This window comes from Platalea leucorodia (assembly GCF_965183815.1).
Source record: "Platalea leucorodia genome assembly, chromosome: Z".
In the NCBI taxonomy this organism is placed as follows: domain Eukaryota; kingdom Metazoa; phylum Chordata; class Aves; order Pelecaniformes; family Threskiornithidae; genus Platalea; species Platalea leucorodia.
In genome coordinates, this window is record NC_138858.1 from 13,463,880 (window position 1) to 13,474,867 (window position 10,988).

At 47.2% G+C, this 10,988-nt stretch overlaps 1 protein-coding gene across 1 annotated transcript in view; it reads right to left on the reverse strand.

The window, feature by feature from the left end:
- Positions 1–7,343, reverse strand: part of ADAMTS12 (ADAM metallopeptidase with thrombospondin type 1 motif 12) — a gene marked incomplete at both ends in the record, with an annotated part of 171,234 nt that extends 163,891 nt beyond the window's left edge. The window contains 2 exons of the mRNA XM_082335624.1: positions 2,006–2,367; positions 7,217–7,343. Of these exons, the coding sequence (XP_082191750.1) occupies positions 2,006–2,367; positions 7,217–7,343 (489 nt within the window). The remainder of the gene's footprint in view (positions 1–2,005; positions 2,368–7,216) is intronic.
- Between the last annotated feature and the right edge of the window lie 3,645 nt (positions 7,344–10,988).

The following is a 10,988-nucleotide window of genomic DNA, read 5'->3' on the forward strand; positions in this document are numbered from 1 at the left end:
ACTTCAGAAGGCATAATGAAGACCTAGCACCTCATTTTCAAGTTCTCATCCTAGTGAAAACTAACAAAGACTTTCTGGTAAAGCACAAGACAAACAAACCAAAGGAACTACTTGTATCATCCTTTTCCTTACTGACCCTGTATGACCATAATGTGTTTCAGGGAAGTTTTGATAAGTTGGTCACCACTAGAAGAATTACTTAGAAAATCCCTGATCTTCATTCCTATGGGACTGAAGCTTCTGACCTCAAGCAATGGTCTGTTTCTCTGGGCAACATGCCAAAAGTGTTATCAGCACTTGTGTAAGATTCCAAAGTTTCCCATTTCCCCTACATCAGAGCTGTCTTCATGTTACTTTTTGTACATTGCCAGGATACTTCTGTAACCCACTGATTTTCCAAAGCTTCTGAAAGCTTCATACTTCTCAATAGCAAGGAACACATGTCGATATTGGCAGGCTGGCAGGGAAAGGATGTACTTTACACACACTCACCTTGGTGTTGAGTTCAGGCTCAAGAGTGAAACAGCAGTCCCTAGCCTGTTGCAGACTGAGATGTGTTGACCAAAAGGCATCAGTGCACTGCTCTATGCACTTTCAAATATTATCATTTGTCACTCAAGGGTCAAGGTGCTAGAGCACATACACACTGCACACACTTCATCACTTCTGCCTGCACACTCCACAAACCCTTTGCATTTTCCTTCTCACAAATTATACGTGCCATTTTACAGAAGTCCCTACAGCATCCCCTTCACATTCAGGCAGTTTGTCTCTTCTTCCGCTCCCTGACAGGACAGGTTCAGCCTTATCCTCTAGCACTAGAAACCTAAGCTATGGTAGTGCTAAAAAACAAAGCATAGCAAAAATAAGGTTTCCACCTCCTTGTCTCAAGCTTGAACCACAAGCTATTAAGAAATATAAGACTTCATGCTCCAGTCTTAGAAGCGCTTTTTGGAATGAGGGATGCCTAGAGGTGGTTCAGGTGTGAATTTAAAGCTCTGGCTAAGATTGCATCTACCCTATCATTTATTTCCAAAGTTGCAGTGCAGTTCTGAAGCAAATCTCCCAGTTTTCCCAACCTACCATCAGTTGGTTTGATTTGCAGAGCAGTTTCAGTGCACCTGAGCTACATTCCTTTTAGAGGAAACTAAAACAGAAGCTTACATCTAGATGCACAGCAAAGGGCACTCCAACTACTAGTGGGATCATAGAATCATAGAATCACAGAATCATTTAGGTTGGAAAAGACCTTTAAGATCATCAATTCCAACTGTAAACGTAATACTGCCAAGTCGACCACTAAACGATGTCTCTAAGTGCCACATCTACACATCTTTTAAACAGCTCCAGGGATGGAGACTCAACCACTTCCCTGGGCAGCCTGTGCCAGTGCCTGACTGCCCTTTCGGTGACTAAGTTTTTCCTAATATCCAAGCTAAACCTCCCCTGGCACAACTTGAGGCCATTTCCTCTCATCCTATCACTTGTTACTCAAAAGGAATCAAAGCAATGACTGGATGTTTGGATGGCTTCAAGCCATATGAATGATGAGACGTGCAGTCCAGACCACCAGAAAAAAAAACCCAGTGACAAGTAAACCCCAAGGAGCCTCAGCATCAGCTTTTGACCTTCTGATTCTCTCTTCCAAAAGTCCAAATGACATCCATAGTATTAAACTGATTCTTTCCAAGCATTATGGATGGATATGCTCTTTCAGAGTCTTGAGGATGCCCCATGCCTGGAAGTGTTCAAGGCCAGGCTGGATGGGGCTTTTAGCAACCTGGTCTAGTGGAATGTGTCTCTGCCCATGGCAGGGGGGTTGGAACCAGATGATCTTTAAGCTCCCTTCCAACCCAAACCATTCTATGATTCTGGGATTATGTCAGTAAGGTATTAGATTGGCTCATCCAGTTGCTTACCAGACATCTGCATGCACCAATACTCTACCTCAGTTCTAATGACACCAAAATCAGCCCAGAACCCCAGTAAAGGTCTCGTCACTTACCAGGCCATTGCAAGTGCTGATCGCTGCTGTCCCACTCCCGGAACCCGGCTGCAACACTGTGCCAATGAAGTGGCAAGGAACTCCCGAGTGAGTTGCAATCTTCGCACTAGTGTAGTTGCCACGTCTCCTTTCTACTATGTAGTTATGGGAAAGAAATCCCATGTGGACAGTCAAGTTAAAAAACAGATCCTTCTCTTCATGGTTAATTTTGTAATATACCACATTTTCCTTTTTGCCGAGATCTCTCTTCTTCCTCGTGTTTGAGATGTGATGGTGTAAATTAAAAGAAAGAAAATGCCCACTTGCATCTACTCTTGCTGGATCAACCACGTGGTATTCTGGCAATGTCTTGATAAATTGCTCTGAGAGGAAGGGGAAAAAAAAGAAGCAAAACTAGGGTGAGTGCTAGCCTGTTCAGATCTCGCATGATTTAAAGGGAAACTCAAAAGCGACAGCAATTCACCACACCATCCTACCAGCGCAAAGGCAAGCAGTGCACAGACCATCGTGCAATACAGTCCTCATTTGGGCTTTCTACTCTCCCATTATAACACTCAATTTAGAAGCTAAACATTCTTCTTTTCAAATATTTTGTCACCATTCATATAAAGGATTGACTGTCACACACACCCCCCTTCCCAATCCCACAAGAGCCGGAAACCCTCTCTGTCCTAGGTCCCCAGCACACGATGCTCTGATCAAGGAGATCATCCGAACACATCCAGAAAGCTGACCACCTGAAGTAGGAGGCAGAGCCTTACAAATACACATGGGTGAAGAGAACACTACTAATTGGCTTGACAGGCTGTAGCAATAGCACCTCAATAGCATCAGCTTTAGCAGATGCTGCAGCAGAGGAAGGAACTTTAAAGAAGGGTTTGAAGAGGACTGAAGTAACTGTGCCCTTTTGTATAAGGGGTTCCAACCAGGGTAAGACTCGACACCTTACCACTTGTCAGGATCTAGCAGGGGAAGAAAGCGTTACTGGCATTCTTGTCTCCTGCTATGATACAGAACAAACAACACTTGTTCCCAATTTTATTTTTTTTAAATTAGTATAAAACTCAAAAGCCCCAAGCAAATAACATAAATTCACGTAAAACACAGTCGCTAAGAACTCATACCCTAAGGGCCAAATCTTCCGCTGGCATGCTTGACTTCAGCCCAAGAAATCACAGTCTGAACATATTTCATCAAAAAGAAATTCTGAGGATACATGTCACTCCCGTTCCTCTTTCCCCAGGGCTGTTCTTCATTCCTAAAGTCCCAGCCACTTATATATCAAGCAGATACACCTCATTCACTAATTAAGCTAGTTAACAAAGCAATTAACCTGTTCCAGGTACTTCCAGAGCAACTTACTCCTCCCTAGGACTGGTAAGACAATCCTTCTAGAGACACTTCTCTCTCCACTGCCTGCACAGCCACACAGGATAAATCATGCCCAGACAGATAGCTGTCCAGATTCATTCCCTTTGGGAAGGAACATATCTCCTTTTGTCCTCGTTACCTGCAGTATGAGACGTGGCTGCTCGTGTTTCCTCAGGCCATGGACACGTGCACTGAAACACTCCCAATTCAAAAAAACCCAAAACAAAACATACAAAAACCCCACTTCCCAGCACATATACAAAATTACATGAGAAATTTGGCCTTGTCTCACTAGCATTTTTATTTCAGAAGCAAGTTTATTCTCATACATGACACATTTCTTTGTACACAAGCCTTCCCACCAGCCTACAATGACTGTGCCTTTGCAGGACAAGCCACAGCAGTTGCCTTTTAGATCTCCATAGTGGCAGGTCTCGACAACACGGAGACTAATACCTACCACAAGTTCTGAGAGACATCTCCTGCCCTTGTCCACGTAAGCACAGCAGGGACTGAGACACTGAAAACTCAGTCCACACCTTCATGCCTGCAGTTTACACACCCTGTAGAGAGCATAAAAAGGTGCCAGCTGCCTGACAATATAGCAGCTGAAACTACACCAAGGTCCCCCCTTCCTCACACTCCAGAGCGAAGCAAAAAATGGGCAGGGGGAAGAGAAGAGAAACACCCAAAAATATGGCTTACGTGCAGAAGTTGAATTATAAGACTTCTGGGAAGTCCCACACCCCATGTTGTGCTAGCAAAGATAGGCTACCAGAGAACACTGCAAGACCAGGCCTCCATTTCTCTGGTTTTCAGCACAACTCATGAAATAATCAAATTAAATGCCTGAAGGAAAACTTACTCATTTGCTGTCACTGTGCAATTTGCCTCTGCTAGATGTCTTGAGCTTCATTTGTTGTGGCTTAACTGTTAAGCTCTGTGCAAGACCAAAGACTTGCGGTTTTGGGCTTCAAACTATTCAAGGAAGTTTTCTATTTCACCACTACAGTAATCAGTGTGTAGAGGTTAAGGCAAATTAGACGTTATCATCAGTAAAAGGGAAAATAAAGCCTAAGCATCTGGTGGCAACAGGATTATCAAAGCAGAGAAGTCTAACTTCTTCCACCCACTCCTTAAACACTCATTTCTGAATGCTAATCACTGGAGAGGGGAATTATGCTTCAATAATAATATACTGTAATATAACTGCAGAAATGAATTATTAAAAAGTTTCCAAAAGACCAGAGGGAATACGATTACAACAGAACAAAGTTTAACAAGATGAAGCTAAAGATAACTTCTGCAAGTAATCATTACCAGTTTTGTCTGAACTGTTGGCTAGAGGTTAGCAAAGGCAATCCTACCAATAACAGAACACTTTACGGAGCTCTGCGTTAAGCCTAACATACCGCTTGACCTTTCTAGCTGGAGAAGAGTCTAAAAGAAAGATACAATTTTGGTGATACCTTTCTGCCCTTCTGGGAAAGAGTAACACTCAACTAGAAGGCAGAGGCAACAGACAGAATAACTTAATACACGTAACTCACACTGCACAAGAATAAGGGCTGTATTCTTCAATATTGACTGCCTTAATTTTCCTAAAGTAATAATTAATTCATATTAAAACACCACAGGTTCCCGAAAAACTTAGTGCCAGCAAACATTAAATGGATGGAATCTACCCCCGTGCCCTGGAGCTGGCACGTCACAGCGTCCTTCTCCTGGGCCACCTAGAATACTCTCCACTCCAGGGAAGCCCAGCCTGTCACGTGGCACTGCTCAGGATTTATAGGCCAAGAAAGGGAAGACTTCCCTGGTCGGCTTGTGTAGCTCCAGGGAATGCTCTGTCTTTCCACAACTCTAGCCTGAGCACCGTGGCTTGCATTGGTGCTGGGAGCAAGACCAAAACATCACACTGAGCAGAACATGTTGAAGTCAGTACTCTGCCTTGCAATCACGGTGTTTGCACAGGCCCTTCTGGGTACATGGGAAGAGCAAGGTTCGGGCCCTTCAGGCTTGTTTGGCAAGTCTAAGAATTGTTTAAGTTGCTGGAGAAACCTTCCCTGCAGACCCTCCTAATTCTGCATCATTGAAAACATCTGATAATATTCAAAACCACTGCTGTCTGTTCTGCTCCTCTGTGGATTCATACTCATCACACATGACAGAGAATGACCTATATTAGGAATGGCTGTACACAAAGTGAACAAACTAGGATAAAAACATACATGGTCTGTCACACGTGACAGGAAAAGCACAATTTCTTTTAGACAGATAACGTGTTTTCTGACAAAATTCCTTTAAAATATGACATATCATCATTTGCCATTGTTTCATCTCCATCTTTGTAGTCTATCTACATCCGCCCCTCAGACCCTCTGGCTTCTTTTCAAACGATTCCTTGAGATAGGAAACAGCATTGCTCCTCTCTGGAGGAAGCGTCTTCCCAATCCAAAGAAAGGCTGTGTACCCAGGAAACGGCTCGAGCTCCGAAGCCCCATGGCAGGGAGCGGGCCTTCAACATTCAGGAAGGGCATCCTTAACTGTCCCATCTGCCGCGCTTGTCGTAGATGTGGAGGGAGCACCAACACTTAACAGTCACTTCAGCTATGCGAGATACAAATTTTAGTCCCTCACACTTAGCACTGCCTTCAATTTTCCTTTGCAAAAAATTAGCCAAATTTTGAACTGGCCCTTTACGCAAAGCTATTTGCAAACTCTTGGAAAAGCCTAGGTTTTTCATGCCTAGAAAGTTAAATTAATTCTACATTCATTTCCTGACAATTAAACAGCTACTATGTGCTAACACGGCCATCCCTGTTCTGTCCCATGTAGAGTCACAGAAATGCAATGGTTATTTGCATTCACTTTAGATGAATCCAGCAGGGACTAACTTCAGGATAATTGCTCACTTTTCAGGCAGCTTACTTAATCACTTTTCCTTTCCATGATCTCTGAGGAGCACAGATTTTCTCCTCTGTGTTCAAGCTCTCCCACTAACAGCACCACAGCTGTTGATTGCATCAGGAAGCAAAATTTCCTCCTACACTTTTGGGTCTTCTACCACCAGGCAGAGTCTTCCATCTAATCATAATTTTTCTCTTTTGGGAGCTGTTTCTCTGATTTTCCCTAAACAGGCAACAGGATAAAATTCCTGAGTTACCAGGGAGGTGTGCAGCCACTACCAGCTGGGGCAATGAAGTTAATTCATCTGGGGGAGCAGCCTCAAGAGATTCCTCCCGCAGATGAAGCCTCACTTTTAATTTACCATCCTCACTGAATATGAACAACTCACAGTGAGTTTTATACCCTGGTAACACCAACCCTTCTGTAGTTTGTGCTGCTGCAGTGATCATTTGTTTAAAAAAAAATAATCAGGACAGTAAACTTTTTTAGTTTAGTAGTACAAAACGATTCTGGTATTTAGAGAGATGCCTCTTAACGAGGAAGATGAGCAAAAAGCGGGACTTGGCACTACCTTCATCTACACAGCGCAACTCAGTGCCTTCCAAAGAGCAGTAGGCAGGCACAGCCAGAGCTGCCTGCTCCCGCTGCAGATCCCTGGGGTCCCAGGCGGCGCCGAGGGCAGCGCTGGGAGCTGCCGCCCCGCGACGGCCCGGGCAGGAAGGCGAACGCCAGACCGGGGACGGCGGGGTGCCGGCAGCAGGGCGGCTCGCCGCCTCTCCGGCCCGAGCAGCGCCAAGGGGCCGCGACCCGGGCGGCTGGAAGCGCACCCGCGGCGGGGCTGCTCGGCGGGGAGGCGGCGGCGGGAACCCGCGCTCCCTCACGCCGCGCCCGGGGAACTCCCCGCACCCCAGCCCGCCCGCCGCCACTGACCTTGCCTCCCGTCGGGGAAGAGCGAGCCGCCGGCCGGCGGGACCCTGCCCAGGCAGGGCGCTGGGAGGTGAAGGACCAGGAGCCAGAGGGAGACCTGTGCCGCCCGGCTCCGCGGGACACATGGCATGGTGCGGGCGGGGAGCTCCGAGCGGACCGCCGCGACCGCCGACGCCTAGCCGGGCCGCGGCATGGCCGGGCGGCGGGGCAGCGGCGGGGCAGCCCTCCCGGCGCCGCCCGGACACAGGCGCCGCTCCCCCGAAGGGCTGCGCGGGGCCGTCCCGGTGCCTGGTTTCTGCCGGCGGAGGAAGGAGGGCTGCGGGGAGGGAGCCGCTCCCGGGAGCCCCCGCCTCGGAGCCGCCGGGGTTAACGCGCCTGAGCGAACCGGGCCGGGCCAGCGGGAAGGGGAGGGGAGGAGAGGAGAGGCCGCCGGCGGGGGCTGCCGCCCCCCCCACTCCGCCCTCCTCAGCGGCAAAGGTGGGGCGTTAGCCCCGGCAGCCCTCGGGGAGGGCGTCCCGCACAAGCCAGCCTCCCCTCCCCGGCCCGGCCCGGCCCGGCCCCACGCCGCGGGTCTCCGCTGAGGGGCCGGGGGCGGCGCCCGCCGCAGCCTCGCAGCCCCGCACCCGCCCAGGCGGGGGTTTCCCCCCCGGCTTGTGGAGAAAGCGCTCGAAGCACGCGGGTGTTCAAGGCGTTTTCCGCCGCTTCCCGCCGCAGCGGCCAGGGACGGCGGGGGCCTGGCCCCGCTGAGGCGCCCGGAGGGCGGGCGGGAGCCCGGGGGCCCTGAGGGCGCGGCCGGGGCCTCTGGGCCCCGCGCAGCCGGAGCCCGGCTTCCAGGTTGTCTCCCCCGGGCGCTGAGGCCGTTCCTGCGTGCCGACAGCGCGCTGCCACGTTGGGGCCGCTTCTGCATGTCCTGCCTTTGTAGGGAAAGTTTCTAATTGCCTCGGCGCCTGTATTTTTAAGTGCGTGCCATGTCCTCTCCGCCAAGGATCCCCTCCCGGGCCCCGGCCGAGGTTACTGCCCCGCCGCCGCTCCCCAGGTGCCACCGGCGGCTGCCCAGGGCGCAGCTTCGGTGCCGTCCTGTCCTTGAGACCTGGGCCGAGTTCCTTGTCCGCTTTGATAGCCCTCTGCTTAAAATGGACTGTACCATGTGTTTCGTGGATAGTTGCATGGCAATCTATGCTTAATTATGCTTGTTCCTCTGCTCAGACTTTCCCAAAGGTGAAGGGCTGTTGCAACTCATCTGCCTTAACTGCGAGAACTGTAAACCTCAAACTCCAGAGAATGGAAATGCAAGAAAGAGTTAAAGCTCCAAAGATTTCTAAATCAGATAGAAATGTGGCTTCTCCCAGGCTTGAGACATGATAACTCTGGAAACAGAGCATACTTATAAAAGAGTCATATTTGATTTATGAGTCATAATGTGCTCGCTTCTAGCTAATGGAATTACAAAAACTATGCAAAAGAGGATGAATTTATGTAATACTTGGTATCCAACAACGCTTGCCAAGAGTTCATTGCAAGGTATTTATTTTAATATAGCTGTCTATATATTCTCCCTGTGAATAACTTTGCCTCGCCCGTTACAGTGACAAGTTTCCTGGTGTGCTTGCCATTAGGGTTCTTTGAATAGTCTAGTCACATTGTGGAGCCTAGACTGTTCTGTGACACTGGATATTGTAGCCTGCTTAGCGCTTTATCAGTACTTCCCTGAAATTGATTTAAAGCTAAGTGTGACCTGAAATTGATATAATGTCTATAACACTTAACATTTTAAAAACATTTGACAATTGTTGCATAGGACAAGCCACACAATTTGCTGTGAATATTTTAAAATAATTAAACTGGAGATTAAGGAAGTGCCTACAGTAAATGGAATAAAAAGGAAAAGGACGGTAAAATGAGCAGAACAGGCGAGGAGCATTGGAAAGAAGGGGTGAAAGTTCAAGGGATGGGCATATGTTTACAAAGTACTAGTTTAACAAACTTGTTGAAGGCAGTTAGAAAAGCAGCCCTTCTCTGAGAGGCATATAACTATTTGCTTCAATTTCCAGTTTCACTGTGTCTGATGTGAGGCAACTAGTATTTCATGCAGGGTTCCATCTTGGTTTCTTCCTCAGCCTGAAAAGTTAATGCCCATTGCTTGTAATTCTCTCCAAGTGTGAGATGTTTTTCTTTCTGCCCTTTCCTGAGACTACAGAGTTTCTCATTCTGGACTAACTCTCTCAACCTGTTACACTGGCCTGTTTTCTACCCTGTTATCTCTTCTCCAGGCAGCATCATGTGAAAGAAAGAAAAAAATCAGGAAATGATGGAGAAATAAAAGCTTTAGGAACTCAAGAGGGTTTGTGGGAATGTGGATGTTTTGGTTTGTTTTTTTGTTTTTTTTTAATGACCAAAAATTGTAGATGCAGAAGTCATACAGAATGGAGAAAGAGAGCTGTGGGAATCTGATCCGAAACATCTATAATTCCCTGGGCTTTGTGCCAGTGTGCACATACACAGAAGAAATGATTCACTGGGTGTAGTGTCAGAAGATACCCTGGGGGACAGTAGGGCTCCTGCTTAAGGGATGCTGTGGCCGTAGCTGACACAGTCACATACAGTTAAAATGTGAAGCAATGGCACAAGTAGAAAGCATTTTCCTGCTGTGAGGACGTACTGAGGCCAGCTATTTACGTGAGCAGAATTTATGGCACTGTGTCTTCCCAGTACAGACCTGATTTAGGAGAGCATTTGTGGGCTATTAAAGTAAGATGCCTATATATTAAACTATTTGGTCACTCAAAAAGAATTGTAAAAATCTAATGATAAGGAATTCATTAGTGGTTTCCTGTTCCAAAAGAGACACAACATTAGGTTTTGGAGACTTTTGTGAGTATAAGGGCATTTTTTTTGATAACACAACCTCAGTTATAAAAATAAAATTAATACAGTACGACATCAGTTGTGTTCTTGTGACAGCAAAGCTATTGCAGTTCAGTAACTGCAGCTCAACACAGAAAAGCCTGTACAGTTATTGAAAGGAGGTCAGAAAAAAACAAGATATGTGATCAAGAGACACAGTCAAGCCTGACACATTTACAGTCCAGGCACAATCGATATCTGTGTTCTTTTAAATTTAAGTAGACCTTCAGGCCAGAAATAAAAGAAATGTGTGCATAGGAATTCATATGCTTGTGCAAATGTGTACAGAGAGACAGAAAAGCAGAGCTTATGAGCAGTGAGGAACGGCAACATAATTATATGGGTTTACATTGAGGAGTTGCTACAAAATGAAGCCCAGCTGAAGACAGTCAGGAAATTTTGCTTCACTGGGAATGAGATTCTCTGCCCAAAGTTTAAATATCTAAAAGGCATCTAATACACACTTGCTTGTCTGCTCCTCCAGTCAGCAGGGAGAGAAGATACCTCTGGAAGATAACACATCCCTTTCTGTCACATACAAGGTTGTGCTGGTTTTGGCTGGGTTAGAGTTAATTTTCTTCATAGTGGCTATGTTTTGCATTTGTAGCATAACTCAGGGATGTTTTTGTTATTGCTGAATGGCGCTTACACAGAGTCAAGGCCTTTTCTGCCTCTCACCCCACCCCACCCCACCAGTGAGCAGGCTGGGGGTGCACAAGGAGTTGGGAGGGGGCACAGCTGGGACAGCTGACCCCGACTGACCAAAGGGCTCTTCCACACCATATGACGTCATGCTCAGCACATAAAGCTGGGAAAGAAGAAGGAAGGGGGGGACGTTTGGAGTGATGGCATTTGTCTTCCCAAGTAGCCA